Source organism: Carica papaya, chromosome 6 (assembly GCF_054855325.1).
Source record: "Carica papaya isolate Zhongbai chromosome 6, ASM5485532v1, whole genome shotgun sequence".
Classification (NCBI taxonomy): Eukaryota; Viridiplantae; Streptophyta; class Magnoliopsida; order Brassicales; family Caricaceae; genus Carica; species Carica papaya.
In genome coordinates this window covers 29252301-29279674 of record NC_142314.1, presented here as the reverse complement: position 1 = coordinate 29279674, position 27374 = coordinate 29252301, and the positions used below count along the sequence as shown (strand labels likewise).

At 35.3% G+C, this 27374-nt stretch overlaps 1 protein-coding gene across 1 annotated transcript; it reads right to left on the bottom strand.

Moving 5' to 3' along the window:
* Positions 1-4357: 4357 nt before the first annotated feature.
* LOC110811615 (PAP/OAS1 substrate-binding domain superfamily) lies at positions 4358-26725 on the bottom strand. Its single transcript, XM_088222321.1, has 10 exons — positions 26514-26725; positions 25932-26304; positions 23446-23631; positions 10225-10317; positions 7661-7843; positions 7471-7573; positions 7188-7373; positions 5572-6743; positions 5001-5401; positions 4358-4920 (listed from the first exon to the last, which is right to left on the bottom strand). The coding sequence occupies exons 2-10, from the start codon at positions 26193-26195 to the stop codon at positions 4860-4862; spliced, it is 2649 nt and encodes an 882-aa protein (XP_088078447.1). The 5' UTR covers positions 26196-26304; positions 26514-26725; the 3' UTR covers positions 4358-4859.
* Between the last annotated feature and the right edge of the window lie 649 nt (positions 26726-27374).

Sequence of the window (27374 nt, the reverse complement as noted above, 5' to 3'; positions counted from 1 at the left end):
GAAGTCCTAGTCTCTGAATGTGTTCAAGAGTTTTAAAGCAGAAGTTGAGAACCAGATCAACAAAATGATTAAGGCTGTTAGATTTGACTGTGGTGGTGAATACTATAATAGATCTAACGGATCAGGTGAACAGTCTCTAAGGCTGTTTGTTCGATTTTTAAAGGAATGCAATATCGTCTCATAGTACACCATGTCAGGTTCTTCTAGTATTAATGGTATTGCTGAAAGGTGAAACATAACACTTAAGGATGTGATGATAAGTATGATTAATCATTCTATCTACCTGAATCACTCTGGGAGAAGTATTAAAGACTGCAACATATTTACTCAATAGAATTTCAACTAAAGCAACTACAAAGACCTCTTATGAGCTTTGAATGGGTAAGGAGCCTAGTTTGAGACATTTACATATTTGGAGATATCCAGCTGAGGCTAGGCCTTAGAGACCATAAGAAAAAAAATTAGACTCCAGAATTGTTAATTGCTATTTTGTTGGTTATTCTGAGCGATACATGGGTTACAAGTTTTATGATCTCACTACTAAAATAATTTTTTAGACGAAAAATACTCAGTTCTTTAGGGATGTTAAGCTTGCAGGGGTAGAAAGAATTTATGATCTTGTCTTTGAAGAGGAATTGATCGATATTCCTATTTCCTCAATTGCTATTGACAATTATCAGGACCAGGTTCTTATACTTAGCATTGTTCAAGAAGTAACTCCATATCAAGACAATATTATAGTGTATCCCGTTTCTATTCAGAAAACTATTCCTGAAGCACAAATTTCACACTCTCAAGAATTTATACTATTATGAAAATTTACTAGAGAGAGGAGAAGTGCAATTTTATATGATTATATTGTATATATTTAAGAACATGAGTTTGACATTAATACGGTAGAAGATGGTCCTATCAACTTCCGTCAAGTCATGAAAAGTTTTAACTCTCAAAAGTTGATTGATATCATGAATGAAGAGATAAAGTCCAAGAACAATGACATTTGGAATCTTGTCTCATTGCCTAAGGATCCGAAATCCATTAGTTGAAAATGGATATTTAAGATCAAGAGGGATTTGAAAGGTAATGTGGAAAGGTATAAGGCTCCTCTTGTCGTTAAAGGCTTTACATAAAAATAAGACATCGATCATAAAGAGATTTTCTCTCCAGTTTTGTCGAAAGACTCTTTCAAGACTATAATGACTTTAGTGGTACATTTTGATCTTGAGCTACATTAGATAGATGTTAAGATAATGTTTCTGAATGGTGACATTGATGAAGTGATTTATATGGTGCAACTAGAAAATTTTGTATTTGGAGATGCACAGCAAATGGTTTGAAAATTAAAGAATCCATTTATGAACTTAAGTAGGCTTCCCGTCAATGGTATCACAAATTTCATCAAGTCGTTATTTCATTTAAATGAGATGAATTTAATGAAAGATTGTGTATACCACAAGTTCAATGAGAGTAAGTGTATTTTTTTACTTTTATATGTCGATGATATTCTGCTTGTCAGTAGTTATATAAGTTTATTGCATAAAGCTAATAAATTTTTTACAAAGAAATTTGAGATGAAAAATCTTGAGAATGCCTCTTTTGTATTAGGAATTCAGATATACTGAGATCACTCTCGGGGTATTCTTGAATTATCACAAAAGAGTTATATCGAAAAGGTTCTTAAAAGGTTTGACATGCAGAATTATAAATCATGTGACTCCCTTGTGTCTAAAAGAGGCAAATTTACTCTAAGTTAATATTTCAAAAATGACCTAGAGACTACAGAGATACAACAGATTCATATGCTTCAGCTGTAGGGAGTCTTATGTATGCACAGATTTATACGCGTTCGTATATTGCGTACATTATTAGGATGTTAGGTAGATATTTAAGCAATCGAGGTATGAATCATTGAAAAGCAGCCAAACATGTCAAGCGGTATTTTCAGAAAACAAAATGTAATATGCTCACATACAGGAAGTCAGATCATTTGGAGATCATTGGTTATTCTTATTCTAATTTTGCCAGATATTAATACAACAAAAAATCTACATCATGCTATATCTACTTGTTTGCTAAAAAAACTATTTTCTGGAAGAGTGTTAAGCAAACACTTGTAGTCTCTTCTACTATAACAGCAGAGAACTTGTTATGAGACATCCAATTATGAAATATGGCTATGAAATTTTATCACTGAACTGCATATAGTTGATGGCATAGAAAAACTATTAAAGTTATTTTGTGATAATAAATTACTAGTTATGTATTTTAACAACAACAAGAGCTTAACGAAGTCAAAACATATAGATATCAAGTTCCTTATTGTTAAAGAAAGAATTCAGAGTAAATAGATATCGATATAGCATATTGAAACAAACTCCATGATTGTGGATCCGCTCATAAGGGGATTACCACCTAAGGTATTTCATAAGCACATTGTTCATATGGGTATTGTATTCTTAAATGATGTATAGGTTCAATGGGAGTTTTATACCATAATTGCATATATTTTGTAAGACATGTCATAAATTTTGTATTTTAGTTTTGGTTTATATATATATAGTTTCATTCCAGTTTTTGTGATTTGGTTTGGTTTATATATATTATTTTTTAGTTTTTTTACAGTTGATCACACTAGGGTTAAGGCATGACTAGTTGAAAATAAGCATGTTTAGATCACATAGCATATAATTTTCATGCTACATATTCATGTTTGATCCATGTCATTTGGTTATACTGATATATGTGACTGTTGATAGGTTTAGCTGCAATAGTTGTAGTGAAGGTCACTTTGATCCTATGTTATTATGATTGATGGACAAGATTGTTTGGTGATGCATTCAGGTATTGATGGCACAGTTCTGAGTACTCATATGGTTATTTAACTCATAGTTAAGGTGTCACATAAAACTCAAGTAGGAGATTGTTAGATTTTTTTTTACGTGTGTGTTTAATGCAGGTCTTGGTATATGTATCAAACTATCAATTTAATGAGCTCGTTTAAATATGACAAATACAATTAAACAATATTGGGTCTTAATACATTGAGTTTAAGTATGAGCTTGTAATATATAGATATCATTTTTGTAAATTCTCATTTTATGATGGGCAAAATGAAAATTGCAAAAGTTTGTCAATATAAAAGACAGTTATGGTTCCCGAATCACTAGATCGTCATTTTATTTTTTTAAAATTCTATCACCAGAAAAAACTAGTTTTTAGGCATCGTATTGATTCGAAAAATTCTACAGGTGGACGCGAATAATTCTTCTGCGACGGATCCTGATAAACTTCCGCTTACATTTTTCATTAATTCAATATGTGATTATATATTCAGATTTACAGATCTGTTGATTTGAAAAATATTTTTATTCTAAGAAGACAATATCAATGTAATCTACTAACATGCAACAAGTGCGAGTTTGGATTTTATTCATAAGTCACTCTAACACTGAGATTAAATCACAAAATTTGATAAATTGTGACTAAATAAAAAATGGAGTAATTAGATATAAATTCATACCAACTCTTTATATTTTTGTTTAATATCATATTTATAAAAGGTAGTAACTGGTAGTTCTTCATAAAATATTTTTCTTCACAAATGAAAAATAACTGCCACTAGGATAGTAGATAACAATATAGCTACAGGTAGTAAAGAGATTATAACAATTAATAGTGGAAAGACCTTCTAACTAATGATCGTGGAATAGTTCATGTAACTATTGACTTCCCCTTCTTCTTATTAGATGTAGGTTGTATTTTATATTATCAACTATCTTTTAATTATCCGAATAGTGAGTATCATGTTCTTACATGTCTATGCATATAGGGTAGACATATACATCAATTTTTTTGTTAAAAGTATTAGTTTTGGATATTATTATTGAAATATGTTAAAAGAACATGAAAGTAATATTTTTATTATTTAATTTTTAATTATAAATAAGACATGCTTCTCTTTTTTAAATTTCAGAAGGAAGTAATTTTTTTGTCATATATTGTATCTTAGCATAAATCCTAATTATATTTTAATAATTTAATAATCTTTGTTTAGCTATCATGTTTTATATTTCTTAACAATTTATTTTATTAAGGATAATAAATAAAAGTAAATCACAATTAGAGAGTGTTTACCTTAGCCGAAGTGAAGAGTAAAAGATTTAAACTTTTGGTGCCTTGCCTTTATGAGGTTACAAACTCCTACATTCTAAGCAGCCAAACTCCTTTCTATTTAGTAGCTACTTCTCTTATCTTTCTTTTCAATCACAAGGAAACTATGGTACGACAGAATGAGGGACAAACGAAGCCACATATTCGTTTGAACTGTAGCCTGATGCTAATAAAAATACAGGGAAAATTCCATAAAGACCTATTTTTATAGTTGAATTTATTCTAAAAATTTACAAAAACTCTTTACAACTGATTATAAAGTGCCCAAAAAAGAAAAGGGCAACTTACTACCAAAACATCCACAAGCTAGAGCTGCAAAAAAGTATTATTTTCTAAACATGAGTTACATCAGATTTCTGCCACAGCAGAACAATAGTTGAATCAATACCACCATTCTTTTTTTTTTTTTCTTAAAACCTAAAGAGGGATTTCAAGATAATCAATAACCTGCCAAGAACATAAATTCAAGCATCCTATACATGAAGTCGGCGCACCAAACAGCTATCCAGATTATTGGTGTGACAAAAATTAGAAGAATGTACAAAATGCCTTTTCAACCACACAAAACAGAATCAACTTCATATATCATCCCTCGAATGACTGGAGCCATAAACACAGAGCTGGGCATCAGGCATCTAAGTTAGATTTAACTGTTCCTATTCTCTCAAATTCAGCAATGTCCCATGTAGTCAGATTGATAGAGGTGGGAAGTCCGCTTCATCTTTCAAATGGTATGACTGAGCCGCAACCCTATGTTTACAAAAGAATGCCTATACATAAATACAGCTAATAAAATAAAGTTAACACATGATTTATCAAAGTTCTCATACCTCTCTTGATCCATGCCTATAACAGGTTTTGACCTTTGCATCTCTGGCATAGGAAGACAATTGTTTGAGCTTTGCACGAGCGGAGAACCAGAGTCCAATTGTCTGCTGCTTTCGGAGGAGGAATATGGTCCCAATTGAAGATTCCCAATCGACCCAAATTCTACAAACCTATCTGTCAGATGCACTGAACCATTAGCATTACAGAACCCTCTTTTTTCAGGGGAAGACCCAGACATCCCACCAGCTTGATAAGCATTAAGCTGTGCTTGTGCAAACTCACGGCTATTTCTATCAGGCAAATTTGCCTCACTCGGCATCAGAACACGATCATTGTTTCGCGGGGACCTTATTGTTGTTTGACTCCTTACCCTTGGAGTCAAAGGCCTGTCTCTGTAATGGTTCTGCAAAAAAAATCAAAATTAAAAAAATTTAAAAAATGTATGCCTGTTTTACATACAAGCCTACCATCTGAATTCAACGAAATATGAAGCTGCAATGTGACATCATCATAAACTTCATATTTTTAACAAAATTTAATTGCTAAAATATCCCAAAACAAATATTAGCATACCGTGTTGGGAAAGTACGTTCCTGTTCCACGAGGTTTTGAGATCTCTTCCATACCAAAGCCTGCTGCAGGTAATATTGGTGGGTTCATGGGCAAGAACAACGGTCTTGGAACAACACCATTAGCATTCATCTGGGGAAGCACATTTCGTCTATACTGTACTGAACGCCTTATCACATCCCATGAATTATTGCTCTGAAATTGAGAAGGCAATGGTGAAGACATGGAAGAATGTGGTACATTCAGCGAATACTCAAACCACCACCGACCATAGTGCAAACTAGTTTTCTGACTGTTGTAGTCCCCAGTGAGGTCTGACAACAAATTTGAAGTTTCAGAACACCCAGCAGAACTAGCTGAAGCCTGGTAACCAGAATAACCATGATGATCTTCAGAGGACCGTGCCACTGAATTCACAAGTGAAGAATAGCGCTTTGATCCAAAAGATGGATCATCATGACCTCCAATCAGTAGGTTCTCATTACCATAACTACATAAAGTAAGGCCCGTCTCCTCACCAGAAGCTGGCAGGACATCGGATGTGAGTTTCATCTCTGTAAAGCTGGAACGATCTTGCTTCTGTTCCTTGTCTCCATTTCTCATTTCTCCATTTCCTCTAAATGAACGAGAGAAAAGATGAGGTGCATAATATGCTTTACCCAAAGAAGAAACACTCTCCTCACCCCTTTGAGAAGAAGATTTAGGTGTATGACATGAAATAGTAAGACCTTGGACTCTAGAAGTAGACAAGTCTTTGGCATCCCCTCTCAAACGGTTCTCTGAAACAGCTGCCCCACGTGCAAAACCTTGTGTTTCGCTAATTCCCAAATCCTTTTCTGATACCTTTTTGTCAACTCCCATAAACAATGGTCCCCCGTTATCTGACCTATAATATCCAGTCATGCCACTTGAATTGGAAGGCTCCGATTCATAAACTGTCTGATTTTCCTGACATAAACCAGTACCTGAAACCAGTGATAACGCAACATATTCATTGTGTCTTGTCACTGGAACAGGATCCTGAACATCAGGCCTCTGTCCACTTCCATGCCTATCTAAAGTGTTTGAAAAGAACTTATGAAGTTCATCAACTAGGTGTTCTTCTGCCTGGGAGAGGATACGTCCAAGTTTTCGAGCCCCATATGTGAAAGCGCTCCTAATGCGGTAAAAATTACCTGAATAAGAAGGTAAATAATTATGGCCATTAATCTTTCCTCTGAAACAAGTTCACATAATGATTACTCATCATCAAGGTATTTTGATAATTAAACAAAGTTGCAAAGTCATGAATCTGCAACAGAATAAGCTCATATGTTACATTATGAGATCTTCATAACCAACTTAAGATTCACAAGTCAGATATTTAGTATATTCATTCTTCACTCATAGAAACATGTCCAGGATACGATCTTTTTAAAACATTTCCCCCACCTCATATCCCCACTCCCCATGAGAGAGCAGGGAGAAGTAAAAGGAAAGAACATTGAATTTATTTTACTTACCATTACAACAATATCTGCCTGGTTTGTATAATTAGTGAAACAATCAAGAAGAACTGCAAATATGAGAAACTAAAAATCCCATCCCTCTCCGTAAAAGAAGGTAATTATTATCATCACCTTTGCTTACACTGCGGCCAAGATTATTACTTTCCTTCAGGGGATCAATTATATTAAGATGCTTTGAGAGGAATGTCCGTGAAGTCGTCTCAAATCCCTTTGAAGGAACATGGTACATTTCCACACAGTCCTTGAGAAATTCTGCACTAAGCAGTAGATCTCCCCCGCCATTTTCAGGTGTCTCAACTAGCGAAAGGAAAACAAAGGATCAGATAATACAAACAGAAAATAATTAAAAAGGAAAAAAAAACAACCCAAGAAAAATCAGAAACGAATTGCCCACCAACAACTTCGGGCAGGGAGGATATGCGAACTGGACCATTCAAGCTGATGCAGTAATTATCCCAGTCAAATTTGCTGAAGTAGTCCAAAAATTTATATAAAACCTGTGAATGGTAAATAACCTTAGTTGAACAGTTAAGCAATGAAAAATCATGCACAGTTTACCATTGAAAGCTGAAGATAGCACTCACAGCTAAAGGACCATTCAAGGTAGAATGGAACAGATGGAAGATATACAGGACCAAAGTTTCTAAAGCATATGTAGAAATTAAGCCATGATGAGCTCCAAGAATGCGGCTTTCATAATAGCACCAAGCTTTAATTAGTAGAATACTACGTTTGAAAAGATGATTTTTCCCAATGAGACGATCAACCTGTATGATAAATACAATTAGGAATGAGAATCCAATACCACAGCCTTTTGCCCCATTTTCAAAGTAAATGGTAAATGCACCTCTTGCCTGTAGTTAACCTCTTTAGTAGATAGCTAATATCAATTCACAAATATATGATATACAAACCTTTTGCCACATCATCAAAATAAGTGATGCAAGGAGAGACAGAGAGGAAAGGGAGGATAATTTAGAGAATAGACTCTAGGGTAGAAAAATGGAAGTGGCTGGTTTTAAATTTCTGGTTTGAGTAGGACCTAGAGGTAATTTTCTATTGAATATTCTTCTGTATAGATAATTAGATCTGTGATCATCTGAATTATAATGCTTACTAATACTACTATTATGAATAAATAATTCCAAAAAGTTCCTCACAATAAAAGTAATAAACAAATCGTACAACAAATAATGTTGACACAGGCCTGAACTAGTTCTGCCAGTCAAGAAACTAAGATGATAATTAGTTCTGGAAATCTGGCAATAAATGTGCTTATGGCCATAAATAAACTTATTACCAAAATAATCCTAACCCTGGTTTAATGTTAAATACTCTACCTGAACCAGAAAATCTCAATGTATTTCTTCAATTGGTTTTCAGATATCCAGGTACTTATAGTAGATGGTTTTTCAGCTCATTCAATTGGAGATATTTTTATAGAAACTCTTTCAGAGAGACTTCACTTCAAAACAAAAACATCTTCATAACAAGAACATCTTAGGCAATTAATCAGCCACTTAACAACTGCAGGTTGTTTCCCACTTCATCAAACCCATGAAAATAAAACAAAACTGCAACAAATCTGAGGCTGATTTGAAGGCCATCTGGTGTATCCACTATATAAGCATTAGAACTTTCTTTACAACCTCGGAAAGACCAGGCTTTCTGGACATAAGTTTGTGATGTCAATTTTAGAAACCATTCCTTCTGTAAATGCATCATAACTTGACTGCCAGCAGCAAACTTGTTAAATCTTTTGTGTTGACCAGCATCTGCCTTAGAAAGTTCATTCTGAGATTTGATTACCATACAAATCTCACTGTGTATCTTGCTTATGCTATCACAAATATAATTGCATCTTCACTAACTCAAGCTTCTAATGGCAACAGAACAAGGTACTATACCTGCTGTAGTTTATGCCTTTATGCAGCTTTAAGTGGAGTCTATTTGTGGTGCTATTAACAGTGTTCTTGGGAGAACATTCGGCATGGGGAAAAACTGCATCCCGCATCTTCACATGGGCTCTCACCAAGGCTCTTACTGACCACCTCTGATTGCCCATTCATTTGTGGCATTATTTTCAAGTTTAACCCGTAAAGACCTCCAAAAGTGATTCATGAAATTCACATCCTAGTCTAACAGAAAATTTTAAGGGTCTGAACTAAACCATTTCCAAGTTTAACACAATACTAGTTTCACATTTGTTTGTGGAGCAATTTCCATGTTTAACCTGTATAGTCAAACCGGAATGGTCCAGGAAGGTAAATTGTAAGAGGCAGTTAATCAACCCAGACCGAAATCGGCTGAAATGGACTAACAAAAATCCATAAATCATTAATCATTCATTTACTGTAACTATGAAATTAGTTAAACAAACAATAACTCATCTAAATTACTCGTTCAAAAATCAATAGAAACCAATAAAAATTAAATCTTTTTTTTATTTTGGGTTTTCAATCCGGGATGAGACCAAACTGGACTGGACAGGAAACTTCTGTTTCACCTAAATTAGGATCAAGGACTGGACCGAACATCCACTTTTTCGGTAGAAATCAAAATTTAAACACCCTAAATATCACATAGATAACTTCTGTTTGATAGGAAACTAATAGATACGTCCAAAAGTTTTCTAGTTGTAAAAGTAAAAATATTCCTACAAAAAATATTGCTAAAATGGACCTAAACTAATTCTGCAAATGAAGTCAAAGGACCTGTAAAGTAATTGTGGAAATTCAACAGTAAATATATTAACCGCCAGAATAACCTTAAACGCTGGTTTAACCAATTCCAACTTATGCTCCTGCATCAACAATTGCATGCATCTTATACATGTAGTTATCCTCTTAGCGAATGCTAAAATCACTTTGCAAACAAGTCATTCAAGCTAGGAGGATGTCCTTAGTGTCTATTTGCATGTCAGGATGTGAATACTGGTGAGAAATACAGATAATGTCACTCATACAAGCAGCACGGTGAAAATTTTTGCTATTAGAGACCAATGCTTAAAATTTGAAACATAACAAAGACAAATAACTGTCAAAGACTCTGTGATCATCTGATAATCTTGTCAAGGACAATATTGATAAACATTAGAAATCATTCAACTTACTGCTCTAGAAAAAGTGAATTTTACAAGGAACGGTACCTGCTCAAGAAAACACAGGGTACATAGGCCTCCTAACTGATTGAAGGAAATATCCACCACAATGTTCTGCACCAGACATTTTACAAGCTTAACCTGCAACCATAAAACCCAAAGTTTGAGATGCTCAGGCAAGAACAAGTTACAATTATCTCATAAATTTTCTTACTCAACTCAATAGAGAAGATATTGTATAGAAAATATATGGACATACAACAATTTTAAGCATACATCATTCCAACCATATGCGAGAGTTGAGCAGCATTTAAGGACTTCATCTTCATTATGAACCCCAATAACAAACAACTAAGTAGCATTAAATGAATAACATCCCTCTGGAGAAGTGGTTACATTCATGGTGTGGGAAACAAAAAGGAGGATAGGTTGTCATGGGCAGGAACAGTCTTTGCTGGCATTTTGGTGCTGGGGCTGGAGAGAAATGTCAGGACCTTTTAAGAATCAAAGATCTACTTCTTTGTTTCTTTGGGATAGGTAACTTATCTAGCAAGGCACATGGGCTCTTAAGGATATCCTTTGTCTACTTTGCACAGAAACAGAACGACTGTTCTTTATAGAATTCATTTTGTTGATGTGCCCTTTTCTGCTTTCTGTTTTTGTTTTTCTATCTCAAGGAAGCCTAATCCTTCTTGTAGTTTATCTCTTCTTTTCTAATAATACTTCTTTATATACATATACATAACAAGTTCTAATTTTATATTTCAAGACTAATATTAAAATTGGAGAGAGGAATTTAGTGTAAATGGACAGAATTGAACCAAAAGCCGTGTTAGAGACATCAAAGTTAAATGATAGGGACAAAAGGGTTGAATCCCTCAGAGTTTCCAAAGACCGTTGGTAGGACCTGAAGTTTTATGATTCATGACAAAGTAGGAGTTACCTAAAAAATTTAGGGCTCTTATTTTTCTGGATAAGTTGGATACTTTATTGAATGGTTTATTATTTTTGAGAAACAATTTTTTTCAATAAAGGAAGATATTTTATTTAGAGAGGAAAAAGATACATACTTGGACAGTAATATATCCTTGTCATAGAATAGAAAAAATACAAAAAAAAAAAAAAACAATGAATACAAGCACACAATTGTGACATCCTATAAGGTATATATAATAGCTCCCCAATTCCAAGAGAATAGTGAAACATATGTTAGGATAATGTCCATGTGCCTTTGCCCATAAGGATATCATGAAAGTTCTCATTTCCCATATCTCATCTAAAGACGTAGTTCGGTCATGGAAAATCTAACAGTTCCTTGCTAAACAAATACAACATAGACTGGAAAATATTGCTTCCTTGCCTTAGAGGCATAGCTTCTTTCCTCACCCCCCCATGGATATTAGAGCAACTAGAACTCTCCATTGTAGGAGGCGTCACCTACTTCAGTCCAAAATCTCATCAACTTTGACCACACCCTCCAGGCTAAGTTGCAACATAGAAAAAGGTGGAAATCGGACTCCCCACCTCTAAAGAACAATACATAGACGTATGGAGACAAGGCACGGTCGGATTGATGGAGTAGACGTATCTCAATTGTGTTATTTCTCTGATGAATGGCAGTCCATGAAAACACCTTTATTTTTTCAAGTATTGAAGCTTGCTAAAACACTTCAGCAATGTGGAATTAGAAATAGATGGGTTTTTAATTAGATAATCAAACAAAGATTACAGGCATATAACCTCGATATGCTGCCTGGCTAGGATGAAATTGAAGAGGTTCCAACATTGCTATTGAGGATGACATGTCAAAAGTCTCCCTATAGGAATGGTTATATTTGAAGTGGAAGTTCCAAGAAAATCTCCTCTCAGTATTTTGGTGAAACTGGATATATAGGCTGTGTCTGACAAAAAGATCGTATAGCCTGGGAAATTTGGTTGGCCAGTGGTTGAAATATTCTTCCCAAAACATCACTCTAGGTCCATCTCCCATATGGAGTCGGGTGAGTGGGACTAACAAATGATGATCTTGGGATATGGATTTCCAAGGACTTTAGTGAGTAGTGTATCTTCCTGCTAAGGCATCCTGTGCACTCCCATATATACTCTAATGTTAGGATTTGCCTTCCTTTTTTGTTAGGTTAAATTTCTAGCACTAATATAGCCCTTTCTAAGATTAGCCTACCTAAACAAGTAGAACAACATCTATAATGGAGAGAACTTCTAATTCTTATTGGAGCCAGTGAAATTTGTTGAGAAGGTTGCTATCTTAAAATGATAAAATCTCAAACCTCAAAAGTAACATAGCAATATCATAATGTTGGTTCCTGGCATTTTGAGCTTTAAGCAACCAGTCCTTAGAGAAGATAAATGGGATCTAGTGTTGTTGCCCTTTTCACGGACTTCCACTCAGGACAACCCTGCACAATAGGAGAGCAATTTCAAATGGAGTAGACAAGAGTGAAGAATAGTACCGCATGTTACAAGAGTATTTTTCCCAAGACACCAATTGCCTACGAGGCTTGTCACTAGTGAAACAATGAAGATACATATTGGCAATTCAGTTGACAATTGTTTGGCCATTTGATCAGGGGTGACATGCGGAGGTAACTGACAATTTAATCTCGCTGAGGAAAATAGTACAGTCCAAATAAAACTTGTAAAATGGAGTTTGTACATTAAATAGAAATTAGGTAGGGGTAACAATATTAATTTTTGGGAGGATGTGTGGACTGATGGGGGCTGTCTCAAGGAGAGATTTCCAAGAATATTCGCTTTAGTGCCGAACAAAAACATGAATGTGGAGGAGGCTTTTGGTGGTGGGAGGAGTGGGGGAGGTTGGGAGGTGGTGGTGTTGAGGAATCTTAATGATTGGGAAGTGGAGGAATACGAAAATCTTCTTTTATTTTTATCTAAATTGAGTGTCTTGAGAGAAGATGACAAGCTGATATGAAAACCCAAGAAGAATGGGATTTTTTCGATCAAATTCTATTATGAATTCCTCATGGGACTGGATAATGTTAATACTATCCCTTTTCCGGCAAAATAAATCTGGAAAATTCAGGCCCCACCCAAGGTTGCTTTCTTTGCATGGGAACCTAGTAGGAATGCCATTTTAACTTCTGATTGTTTGAGAAAAGAGGTCAAGTGCTGGTTAACTGCTGCTCCATGTGTAAAAGCCAGGCTGAGACGTGCAACCATTTATTACTTTTCTACCAATCTGTTCAACATTTATGGTCTATGATCTATGGCCTTTTGGGGTTTAATTGGGTGAGGGCTGGTTCTATTAGGGAAGAGATTTGGACGTGGCAGGGGATTGGTAAGAATGTTAAATTTTTTAGTTAAATCCCATTGACTATCTTTTGAATTATTTGGAAAGAAAGGAATAGAAGAGTTTTTGATGGGGTTGAAAGTGATATGATTAGAATTAAGAATAGTGGTTTCATTTGTTTGAATCTCTAATTTTGAGGCATGATTTGTATAGGGTGGCGTATATGATTGATTGCCTAACTAACATGTAATTATTTTTGTACATAGGTTGCACCACTTTGGTGCTTTGTTAATATATTTACACTTTTTATTTCAAAAAAATTTATGAAAGTGGCATCACATCCACTGACATCATTTTTGGTAGCCATGTGGTTTGAAAATGTAATCAAAGACAAACTAAACAACTCGGACATGTGTATAAGGATGTAAAAGTGGAAAGAGATAAGCAAAAGCAATCAACTAAAACTCGTAAAATCTGCCTGCCTCAGGATGTAGTAAATCTTCCAAAATGTCCAAAAAGATGTATGCCTAAATTTGTACTAGTACAAGCAAGGGCTGAAGAAGTTCTGCAGGTTGAAGATCGTTCAATCTCACAATGTTGACAAATGGAACATGCACAAACAAAATCTTGAACCTACTTCTGTTTCCCCTTTTTGGTAGAGATCATATATAAAACGTTTCAACATCTTTTGGTAGCCTTCATGAGATTGATTATGGACAAAGGAAATGATAATAGAAATGAGAGATGATAAAGGAGAAAAATAATATCTGATCCTTGTAAAAAAAGGAGAATGTTTTCAACAACACAGCCTATTGAAATTTCACCATTTGGTATTTTGTTGGTTGAGGAGCTATAAACCAAAAGAGTGTACCTCCTTGCGGATCCTCAAAAAAAAAAAAATCCAACTGGGGACATGGAAATGGAGGCCAAAGTTTGGTAGAGTTGTCATGTTTCCAAAACAAAGCATCTACCAGAACATTTTCCCGTCCCCTACGATACTCAACGTGGAAATCAAACCCCATTAACTTGTTAAGCCAATGTGATAGGTGACCCAATAAATATGACCTCCAATAGCAAACCACCTTTGCTAAACTAATCAATTCTTTCTCATACACCAGAAGACGCAAGTAGGCTTGTGCTAAGGGCCTGGTAAAGAAATCAATAGGACAAATAACTTGTTGGAGGACAAACCCAATACCAACATCAGAAGCACACATCCCACCGCAGTAAGATTGACCAATGCCGAAACTGAGGTAAATTACAATATCGTCGAAAAAAAAGGAACATTTTTCTCAAATTGGGGTGGAAAACAAAATTTATCAATAGTTGGCAAGTGAAAGGAGCATTTTTCAATTCCAATTGCATGACTAGGAATTGAAATGACTAAACAGAGTACAAATAGCTATTTCCTATATACACTAGGGTCTAATCCAGATTCGATTGCAATCTGAATGTAAATCCAATTTAGAGAAAAAAAAATTGCTTTATGAATTTCATATAGTAGTTCCTCAAATGACCGAAATAGGAAACTTGTGTTTGATATCTTGGCATTAATCGCCTAGTGATCAGGGTTGCCAAGAATCACCAGTCTTGTAAACTAACAAGATTGGGAAAGTGTTGAGTAGCATAATTTATTATTTAAATATTTTATTTTATTATTTAATTTATCGGTATTATGTAATAGAATTCTATTAAAATAGTAATCTCATATAATTAAAGTTCTAATAGAATAGTTATTTCCTAATAAGTTAAAAATTCTATAAATATTTCAAGTGTAACAATCTAAAATGAGATAAATAAAATTATATTTTTTCTCCAAAAATCAACATGGTATCAGAGTTAAATAAAGATATTTTAGGGTTCTAATTTTAAGATTTCCTTAAAATTCTAAAATAGCACAATATATTGGGTTGGCACCCATTTATCTATATTTACTTTCATCACCACCCCAGACAGATCCGGAGAGAGAATCAGTGGCCGCATCTGACAAGAAGACCGACCAGCAGTGGTTGCCAATCATCTTCTGCTTTCCAGTTTCAACTTCCTGGTCGCCAATCAGCTTGCTTTGATTCTGCCTTCCATCGGATTGCTGCGCCTCCATTCCAAATCTGGTTGGGTAACAAGACAGCTGCTTCCGCGCAACAAGGCGGAGGAAGACAGCTTTCCGGTGGAGATGAAGATCAGCACGCACAGCTGTCAGATCTGGTCTGTTCGGAGAGCGAAGGAGCTGCGCACGGCCGGAGAAGAAGGCAGAGTGGTGCGTGACCGGCTCTGCGCACAATGGAGAGGAAGATCGGCGCGCGACGGTCAGATTAGAGCGTCAGCATGTTGGGCCTGACCAGGAAAGAGGAGTTGTGCATTTTTCCAGTGCAATTTCATCAAATCCGTGCCAGGTCTGAGTAGGCGCAAGCTTCTGTGCTAATTCCCAGCGATATTTCGATGAAGCGTGGTGGCCGGCAGTTGCAAGAGCGGCAGCATGGAGTTCCGATGACAATGTCTGGCAATGCGTGGTGGTCTACTGGCGGCGCGTGAGAACTTGCGTAGTGCTCCAGTTGAGCCTGAACCATTTTTTAGCCGAGTTCGAACTGTTTTGAGCTGGGCCAAGACATTTAGAGTCAGGCCAAGCCGTTTTAAGCCGGGACAAGCAGTTTTGAGCCAAGTCGAGCCATTTTGAGCCGAGTCTGAGCCAATTTCGAGCTTTTTTTAGCCGAACCCGAACTCTTTTTTGAGTCAAACCGAGTCGAGCTGCTGCCGAAAAATCTAGTTCCAGTTACAACTTGGTCTGCAAGTTAGGCATGTATCCCTGCACCAATTTGGGGGATGTTGAGTAGCATAATTTATCATTTAAGTATTTTAATTTATTATTTAATTAGTTGATATTATGTAATTAGAATTCTATTAAAATAGTAATTTCATATAATTAGAATTCTAGTATAATAGTTATTTTTTAATTAATAGGTTAAAAATTCTATAAATACTCCAGATGTAACAACCTAAAGGAAGAGAAATAAAATTATATTTTTTCTCCAAAAATCAACAGGAATAAAATGGCGATTAGTCAGCCAAATAATTCCCTTGTCTAGCATTCTTGCTATCATCGTTCAGTTTCATCCTTTTGGCAATGCCCATATCTACGTGGCTGAATTGTCAAGGAGCAGTCTCGGGTTCCAACAAAATCTTGTGACCTTAAGCACAGATTGATGGAAATGTTTTTAGTTCTCATAACAATCCAGAAAATTTAATTAAAAGTTTCTGCAATTTGGTCTTGATCTACAATGGCTAAAGCGGCTGAATTCTTTCAATGATCTCTACCCTAAAAGTTTCGACGGCTCTAATTCTTATCATGTTACAAAGTCTTCTTTTCCAATTTTAAAACCCACTGCATATGTATGATTCACTCTTCCCAAATCAACAAACGCTTTCCTATTGATATGATTTCTATCCTAAACAACCCCATTTTTCTTTTATGTATACAAGCAATCAGTCTCTCAGTTTAAATGAGTTCCTACCTCAACACTTATCAACTTGTTGAGATGCTTTGTTTCATGAATTACAACCAATCCACGTCTGTTGATGCAGGACAAAAGTGGGAAAACTCCAGGAAGATTATCTTAAAGAATTAGGATCCATTTGCTACATAAAAGTATATTCTAGATTTCATTTTACTATAATTCTATATATGTTTTCACATAAAAGCATATATTATACTTGAAAATAAATACAGTTAAGAAATGAAATATGAGTTTGAAAACGATAATATTATAATCACATTTTTAGCTTTTAATCTTTTCATGAATACTGTTTTTACTTATGACAAGGACCACTCATACAAAGACTAACACATGGTTAATGAAAGCATGAAATATATTAAACAAGGTACCAAGGTAGTTTTACCCATGTATAAAAGAAAGGAGAATTACTAGCTCAGTCAAAATATCTATTAAAGTCTCCAAATCCTCATGGGAAGAAAAGGGATGACCCTTAAACTAAAATCAAAAGTTCCAGAACCAAGAATCCCTCGCCCTACCAAAAAGGGAAAAAAAAACAATAGCTTCAAAGGCCCTTCAGTTTCTCACCCAAATAACCCACAAGGGCCCTTCAATTTCTCATCCAGGTAATCCACAAGGTAAAAATGAATACGAGAATTTAAGCTTTTCCTCCTCTTACCACCTCAAATACTCTTTTAATGACTAAATCTCATCTGAAACAGCACCAAGGATAACCCGTTTCAAATTGAGAATATGAAAAGCAGTGCACCTCGAATACCCTTTTAGTGACTAAATCTCATCTGAAACAGCACCAAGGATAACCCATTTCAAATTGAGAATATGAAAAGCAGTGCACCTCGAATACCCTTTTAGTGACTAAATCTCATCTGAAACAGCACCAAGGATAACCCAGTTCAAATTGAGAAAATGAAGAACAGTGCACCAAAGACAACAGAAGCGGCACCTGCAAAAGTAAATGATCTGGAATCTAAGCAGCCCTCTTGCATAATTCACCAAGATTTTCCCTCCCTTCCAAAGGTTGTCAGTTCAGGGAGTTCTTCCTCTCACAACTTCCCAGACAAAAAATGCTTCCAAGTCTGCATTCCAAAGGAAGTCATGCTGGGTCTAGATACGAGTGGGAATTATACAAGTCGAAAGATTTACAACTGAACAGGGGATTTCCATCCAGCTCCCACAAAGACTAATGCCACCGAAGGAAGGGAGAGGAAATGGAGAAGTTTGACATATTCTTTTTCCTCTCAATCATTCAAATTTCTCACAAGATAAACATCTAACACCACCTAGCTAATACACAGAGAAGTTATCAAACACCACAAGGACCTCTAGTCAGCCTGGTTCTTTCATCTCCCATATCAAAGTCAATCCTTGGCTTTCAAAACCTTCCACCATAGGCTTTTGGATTTCCGGAGCCACTTCCCTACGAGTACCCTATTGAAACAAAGCCAAGGCAGCCCATACTGAGTAGGAGCTTAACCTTTTCCTAGGCCTCCAATTAAACCTCCTCTCATCTTCTGAGCACCCCACGTCTTTGCGACACTAACCAAAATGGGAATGAAGGAGAGAAAATAAATTGGCAAATTAAACTATGTTTTAAATGAGAATAAGCCCCAACCTGGCAAGCCAGAGACTCCTCTTCCATCTCACAAGCCATGATCTCTACAAAACTTCATCTCTAAATATCCTCTCTGGTTTAGACATACTAATTGTCAATCCTGAGAATGCCTAGAAATAGAGAAGGAAACATCCAATATTGAGAAGAGCTTCATGATCAAGCCTGCAAAACAAAAAGGTGACCAGCAAAAAAAAAGGAAACAAATGTGTTTCCACCCTACAACTCCTCTCCCTAAAGCTAACAGAAACCTCGACCATCTCAAAAGCCATGATCTCTATAAAACTTCATCTCTAAATATCCTCTCTGGTTTAGAAATACTAATTGTCAATCCTGAGAATGCCTAGAAATAGAGAAGGAAACATCCAATATTGAGAAGAGCTTCATGATCAAGCCTGCAAAACAAAGGGTGACCAGTAAAAAAAAGGAAACAAATGTGTTTCCACCCTACAACTCCTCCTCTCCCTAAAGCTAACAGAAACCTCGACCATCTGTTTGGCTCAGAAGCCTCTAGAAGAAAGATTCTCTTCTTTAACTCCCCTTTCTGCTTAGTGACAACTAGGATCTTCTCCCTTATCAGAACCCAAAAATATCCACAGAGTCCTTTCACTTATCAATGTTTGTTGTCCACGAACTAGGGCCTTTCTCTCGAGAAAAACAAAAGGCACAGGGATCTAATGAGCCAATTGACTTCAGCTCCAACAATTGTAATGGAGGGCCTAGAACCTCTAACATGTTTATGTATAAACAATATGCATATGGTAATCAAAATCAGAAATAATTTTGGTACCAAACAGATGCAGGACCAAAGAGAGGGGGAGAAAAAGAAACAGCTTCAACCATAATTAGGATTGTTGTGATGCTATTGAAATCCCATTATTTAGGACTCCTGTGATTATATTTTCATATCATTAGTATTGATAAAATTATTTTTGATTAGGACCTTTTTTAAGTTTTTTTTTCAGTAAGAAAAGATATTTATTAACAAGGGATGAGAAAGCAATAAGGTATTCTCACACATAAAGGAAGAAAACAAGATAGGAGAAAAATGGAAATAAATGAGGTAAATTTAAATGTAGGGCAGTGTCCAAATTCCTTTGCATAATAGAAAAAGGCAAAACTCACACAAAGCCTTTCGCATTTTCAGGAAGAGTTAGACTTAATAAAAATCTTTCATAAGATTTGAACTTTAAGAATTAATAAGCACTCCAGAGCCTTATGTATATGAAGTAAAGTGTGCTGTTCAAGGTACCATTTGACTCCATCGCCTTACCAGTCTTAAAGACATATCAGTATGCACTATGAGAAGTACTTTAGTGAAAAGTTTGGGGTGGAAGGCAGTGGGTGCCCTTGCTTGCCGTTACATTCTCATGGGAAGAGTCTTTCGAAGAAAATTGGGGCTAGGAAGGAATGAATTGTGCCTTGCATCAGCTGGAAAGTGGGCAAAGGTGGTAGAATAAGTTTTTGGTCTGACCAGTGGATTGAAGGGGGTTTACTCAAGAACCAGTTTCCTCAGATTTACAACATTGACCAGAATAAAGTGGCAAAGATCTGCGAGTACTATGTGGATGTGGGTGGTGGAAGGAGAGTCTGGCAGGTCTTGATTTCTAGAAACTTGAAAGATTGGGAACTTAATGAGTATGAAAGGCCGATAGCTGTTATTTCAATATGACTTTGGAAGATAGTAATGATAAATCCCTATGGAAATTAACCAGAAATGGGCTTTTCACTGCAAAATCCTGGTATAATTGAATAATGAAAAGTAACAAGACAGTGCGTTTTCCTTACACAGGTCTGATACCCTTTGGGGATTACTAACAATCACTTGATACCTTCAACAGAACTAGCATTTAAAATCATAATTACAAGGTGGATTGTATATTTGGGTCATCATACAGGTAGAAGACAGGTCAGAACACTAAGCTAATTTTGGATACATTGTTTGCTTTAATTCCTCAGATTGTAATACATCCGAAACTGGTACCCAGTATTATAATAAGTTGGTGTGCTACTTTGCTATTGTTAAAGCTTGCGTTGCAATCATCTATATCAAAGACAACTTGATAATTTTCTGCTATAGTTGCAGGAGTTTGTCAAATTAACTCTTTTTTATATAAACTCTTAGTCATATCTTAAACTGAGATGTTGTTTGATTATCATCTTCGACTAATTGATATGAACTTTTAGTTCTTCAGATTTCTGTGTATACTTGGTTATCAACATATTGCCATGGTCTAAAGTGTAAGCTTGGTCACAAAGTTTGTTAAAGTAATTGGGAGGTAGATACTTTTACAAAGAACAGTTTTCATTTCATTCCATGTTTCCATTGTTAGTTCTTTCTTGTTATATTTTTCATCGCTAGTGTACCACCATATTTTTGCAAGTCCAACCAACTTCATCTTGGCAAATCGAACTCTTCACGCCAGATGCATATCATACCGGTTGAAGTATTCTTCCATTGAATTAAGTCAGTCAAGAAAAAAATCAGGATCCCTTCTTCCATCAACATCAGGACTTCGAGCTTTAACTTCTTTGCAATGTCTCCAAAATTATCCTCAACATGTCTTTGAGCAAGATGGACTGCTTGAGTCAAATGCAAATTTTGAATTGGATGACCTACTTGAGTTGTGCGCAAGTGTTTCAATTCTTCCAGGATTACTTCAATAGAATTTTGCATTATTTCCAATATGGTATTAGTGGTTACCTCAAGCGTTCCAAGTTTAATATTTAATTCAGCATTAGTCACTATTGCTAAAGCTAAATATCTCCTAAAAAAAAGTCTTGTTGATGTGGGAACAATGCAAAAGCCAAAACAGAATAGAATGCACAAGGCTTACTCGCGGCTAGCCGTGTGTGGGCTTCACACACAGGCTTCCAATTACCAAATGGCGGTTGTCATTTGGCAAGCAGCTCAACTGGAAGTGATAAACTCAAATTTGAGGTGGTCTAGGATGCCGTAGTGCATAACTGCGGATTTGCGAGAGGCAGTGGCTGTGGGAGCTTCCACCGGCCAGTGGTGGTTTCTGGTGGAGTTTTGTGGTGCGCTTCGGATGTTGGTCAATTGAGCCTTTCTGGAGCTGCTGCTGGTGGTGGTAGTATCAACCACCTCTAGCAGGTCATTGGTGAATGGTGATGATAGCTGTTTTAGGGTTTATGAATTTTTTTTTTTATTTAGATACAGTTGGAACTATTTGGTAGTGTAGGAGTTTGAGAATCTGGGTGTACTATACTTTTAGCTTTGTAACAAACTAATGTAGGACAAATTAGGGCTAAGTTGCTCACCAAGAAATTAGAGAAAAAAACCTAGAGATCACACATGGGGTTCTTAGGATCACACCTAAAGGATGATTGAATCACACAATCAATTATGAGAAATTCTCAAAAAGTTATTATTGAATACTTGAATGATTTATAAGTGATATTACAAAACTACTTATAATAATCATAAGTAATTTTTCCTAACTAGAATTAAAATAGGAAATAATGATCTAATAGAGTTAAGAATACTAATTCCTATACAAATAAAAAATACTAATAAAAATAATCTGCCAACTCTAATCAAACTCTTAAATAATAAACTTAAAATACTCCAACAACAAATAAAATCCTATTATGCCCATGAGCCATTATTCTATCTACAACACATTTTCTTCTTCTACAAAAGACAAATATAGATATTTAGTACAGTAAAGGTTTCCTTCTCTGGCTTCTTAGAAGACTGTGCCAAATTCTCAAATACTGAAACAAATTACTGTTAGTTCTCTTTATTAAAATTGAAACATGTCAACCTATTCTCTACTCTATACTTCCCTACTGCCTCATAAAAAGGTTCTCAAATATAGAAGCAAAATTAGTTATGTTTATATGCACCTCCACCCTCCTAGTAAAAAAAATTCCCAACAACAGAGGAAACTACTATTTCTCTTCTTGTATTCCTCCAACCTCTCACACTTTCTTTGTACTCTTGCCTAACTTATACCTTTGAAAGGGAAAAGAAATTATTTGCTAAAATTCAAATTGCATAAAAACATAACCACACCAGAAAACATGACAGATGAGAAAAAAATTCTGATCCTTAGCTATTTCTTCTATTTCACCATGTCATGCAAGAGGCCCATCATTAATCCAATTCCACTTAACAACAAGGTTTTTCCTCTGTTTATATACCCATGTTTTGGCCAGAAAGTTCCTACGGCCATACTTATGAGTGTTGTCATTGAAAAGTTCTACAAAACAAAGTCAAGTTTGCATATAATTAAAATGCAAGGGACTTGGTAAGAAACTACCTACACAAGCTTTCTTTTTCCTATTTCATTGGACCACATATTCAGATATTAAGTTTCTTTAATAAAAACTCTGCTTAAGTGATTTTTCAATTGAACTTCAACAAAATTGGGACCCCAATCTTGGTAATCTGGACTGCATTCCACAAAATCCAAGCCTGCAAAGAACTATTATCCAGATCAAGGTTCCAGGAGAGCAAACCTGGCAACCAAGATTAAAATTGTCTAGATTGCTCCCTTGTGCCAGCTAAAATTATCATCTATGCTTTTCTAGTATAATAATTTGACTCTAGGAAAGAAATCTTCTACAAGGACACAGAATAAGCGCATCGTGAATACATAAAAACACATAGAACACCTTTTTGCACAGTTGATGGTTTTATAAAGCTATCAATCAAGGATATAATATGTTTCTGAAGTTGCATAAATAATAATGGAGTTGCCAACAGAAATTAGTAGCAAAAATCAAGCAAGATCTTTTTTGTAAAGAAAGAATCAGACAAGACAAAATTGAGAAGAAAAGTCATCGTAATAGATGTGGTTATGCCTTTGAGTATTAAAAAATACGGTTAGCTAAATTATGGGCTTAAGTAGACAAACCTCAGCCCGTATCAATTGGACATCCTTCACTACGAACTGAGCAGCCCCATTCTTCTCTTCTCTTTCAAGGACGGTACAAACTTCGCCAGCTAAAGCCTCTTCAACATTCAATGCACCAAAAGCTGTCAGATCGATATCTCCATCAGGAAGGTAAGTCTTCAAGGGGACTGACCCAAATGGATACACCTGTTAATAAATGAGTCAGATAATATCCACTCCTTAGAAAAGATCTTGGGGATCTATTTTTTCTCTGATCCCCTTATAAGTTTTTCTTTTTGGGTTCAAAATGGTCGGACCCACTTGGTACCTCTGTTTATGGCATTCATTCTTTTTTCTCTATAAGAAAAAGTAAATGAATCAGAGAACAACCCAGATCTACCAAAATCTCCAGATTTCTAATAAATGTCAAGACCAGGAAAGTTGGATACTTATGTTTCAAAAGGCAAATTAAGAAAGAAGGAAATAAGATATCACCAAAGACCAAAAGAGATGGGGATAAGATGCACTTTTATTCTCCTCATACAGGTAACGTGTCAGCTTGGCTACAAATTATACCTAGGATATCGAATTTTGCGTAAAAAAAGGTATCAGAGCTATAAGATTTTTTAGCTAATAAATTGTTATCTTTTTTACATAGGCTGCAACACCCTTGATGCCTCTCAAACCATATCTTTGGCTCAAAAAGGTAAGAATTTTGGAATTTGAAAATTATTTTTGAACTTAAAATACATAATACAAAAAAAAAAAAGAAACTAGTAAAAATAACTTAGGAGCACAATCAATAGAAAGAACAAATGGCATCATATCATCTAGCATAGGCAAGGACCAATAATGACAAAAATGTTCCTAGAATTTAGGTGCTACCATTCATTGGATGATATCATGAACTAAAAGCAACATAGACTACAAGTCCTGATAGAAAATAAACAATCAACTCTGACTATTTATTACCATCTTAAGCTTTAATATTGTATCAGATTTTTGAGAAACTAGGTTTAGAACTTTGAAGCCCCAACACCTTCTTGTCAACCATCTATGTGTTGTTCATAAATGGGCCTTTATGCAAAGCCTGTCCATTAACTCGAGGCTGGTGCATCTGTTTGGATTCATGTCTATGTGTAAGGCAGTATCCCACTTGCATGTGAAGGAACATGCTAGATAATAAAATTTAATCACTTCTTATCCATTTAAACTTTTAGAAAAATTAATTACCTAACCAATTATTTAATAACTACATTAAGACCGTACCTACCATAAAATAAAAAAACTTAATCATCGATTAATCTTTTACGTTCTCCAAATTCATCAAGACAGTAAAAAGTAAACAGATTGATGGTCTTTATTCATCTTTTGCATTGAGCATGCACTGCTGCATGCCAGACACTCCTCCACTCTGATGTTGAGTATTTCTGTAAAAATATATAAATAAGAAACTAATTGAGCATTTCTTTTTTCTTTTTAACAAGAAACTGTATGAGCATATTAAGTAGCATGTCTTAACTTCAGAACTAGTTCGATTTGTTGGGAAGAAGATTTCTTAGAAAAGGACAAGGAAATTCATCCCCAAGCACTTGAATCCAACCAAGCTGACCATCCAAATATATGAAAAAGGCATAGCGTGAAGGTCAAAGGATACAGCAAAGAGCGGGCTAAGCTTAATGAACTGAATTGCACAAAGAACCGGAGGCTCCATTGTACTTATGAATCTGTTGGTTACTTTCTAAAATATTTAGATAATCATTGAACAATTACAACGGACAGGCACAAATTACTGACTCATCGGATCAATTTAGTAGATATTTTAATGAACTTGACAGAAGTTACAAGGAAATTACACTTAAAATAAATCTGTGCATGCAACTCTCTAAGAAGAAGCAAAATTTTCAATAACTTACAAATGGAGCTGGACAATGAAACATGGGCAAGAAGAGAAAATTTTCAAAGGTTCCTACAGGCCAAAAGATTCATGGGACAATCGTTTTGGCAACCAATGTAAAAAATGAATTCAAAAGCTGATATTCTATACCAGCCCCAAATCTAAGTATGAATTAGATACATCAGCATCCAAGTTAGGCCATCAAAGGCCCCCATAACTCATCCAGTAATAACATGGATTAAGCCATCGCTAATAAATGCTGATAAATTCATAAATCTATTTCATATTACAAAACCTCTTAGCTAGGCATCACCCTAACACGAACAACAAATTGATCTAGCCTCTAACAACTTCAGTAATCAAACGATTTGCTTCTTATTATGCAGTGTTTTTTCTATAAAAAGGTCTCCTCAAACTTGCTTCATATCAACAAATAGCATCATTCATATTGATTTTCCAAAACCAGAGGAAAGAAATTCATAAGAACTTGGAAACGCATTAGTTGTAATAAGAGTACTTAACAGAAAGTATACTTAAAAACAAAAAGAAAAAGTTCCACAGATTCCTAAGTAAAGCAGTGCTTTTTGCATGTATGTAGTTATATTCTCACCTCGCAACCAAGATTGCTCCTAATTACCCGCTGCACGTAATCAATAACGGCTTTTCTCCTCTCCTCAGAGACAACTGTTGGCTGAACCTTGGCAATGATTCCTTGCGTCACTTCCTCTGCTCTCTGCCAATACTCGGCAGTAATCACCGCTTGATTTGATGTCGACGCCGACAGTGACAAGGACGAAAACGATGACGGCCTCTCTTCCAAGCTGGTGCCGTTCAGTTCCGGCGACCAATCTTGAAGATCGCCCATCAAAAACATACAAATAAACCGAAAAGAAGAAGCCTGAAATTTCTCACGAACAAGTGAAGCCTACAATGAAGTCTAGCACCGCAGGTCCAACGATTAAGTTAGCGACCATTCACCTGATCTGCAATGAACTGATCGGTCAGGATTGACACAAGGAGAAACGTTAACAAGAAAGAAACAGTAGCAAACGACGGCACCAGCTGCAGATTTGAATTGACCAGAAGGTAGAAGACTATAATTTAGAAAAACAAATTAAAAATTAACGAAAAACAAACAGGTTCACGAAGGAAGAAGATACAAAGTGATTCTGGAGTTGAGTGGGGAATTTACCGATTTGATGCTCTTCTCATCTTTTAACTCAGCAAAAATCTGTCGACGTCGCCTCTCTCTCTCTCTCTCTCTCTCTCTCTCTCTCTCTCTCTCTCTCTCCTCCTCGTTTTAACCTTTCCCCAAGATTTCACGTTCTCTGTGTTTTAACTGCGGCATCCACTGCCTCCTCTTCTCTGTTTCTTCTCAAAACGTAAAACCCCTCCCAACCACCATTATTTTCCTTCCTTCTATATAGGTATACATGTTTTTCCTCACTTCCTTGTTAATTCAATTACCAAATATTTTTCTATTTTTCATATACTATTAACCATGCATTTATTTGGTAAGTTAATAATTTACCATTTATAATTAGACATTCCTTAATTGGACTATAGGTATTTTATTTATTTTTATAAGAATATTTTTTTTTATAAAAAATTTGTGTTATTTGTACAAGTGTTATGTAATTAACGAAATGCATGAATTTTTTTATAAAAACTTTAGTCACTTATAAATTAGATGAAATTATTGATAAATGTATTACTTAATTATTTATAAATTACAAACATATTTAATCGAGTAAACTAGTAACTATTATCATCTACACATTTTCTTTGTTGCATCACGAAACTATTAATTGAATCATAAATATTAGTTTTCTTCTATTAACATTATACTTGAAATACCTCTAAAAATTTACCAAGTTTGAAATAATCTAATAAATTTTAAAAATTTATATTTATTTTAATAAAAAGTATAAATTTAAAATATGTTGTGCATTTTTTAAGTAGACTTTCACATTAGACCAAAGGTTTTTATCATCTTAATATAATATAATGTACTTGCTAATTGTACTAAGTGTGAAATTGCAAATGAGTTTCA

Excerpts from the sequence above, each read along its gene's own strand:
- LOC110811615 (XM_088222321.1), bottom strand. The coding sequence starts at position 26,195 with ATGTTTTTGATGGGCGATCTTCAAGATTGGTCGCCGGAACTGAACGGC. Across the intron at positions 6,744-7,187 it reads TGGCCGCAGTGTAAGCAAAG|GTAATTTTTACCGCATTAGG; the intron begins GTGATGATAATA and ends CTTCTTATTCAG. Across the intron at positions 5,402-5,571 it reads GAACGTACTTTCCCAACACG|AACCATTACAGAGACAGGCC; the intron begins GTATGCTAATAT and ends TTTTTTTTGCAG.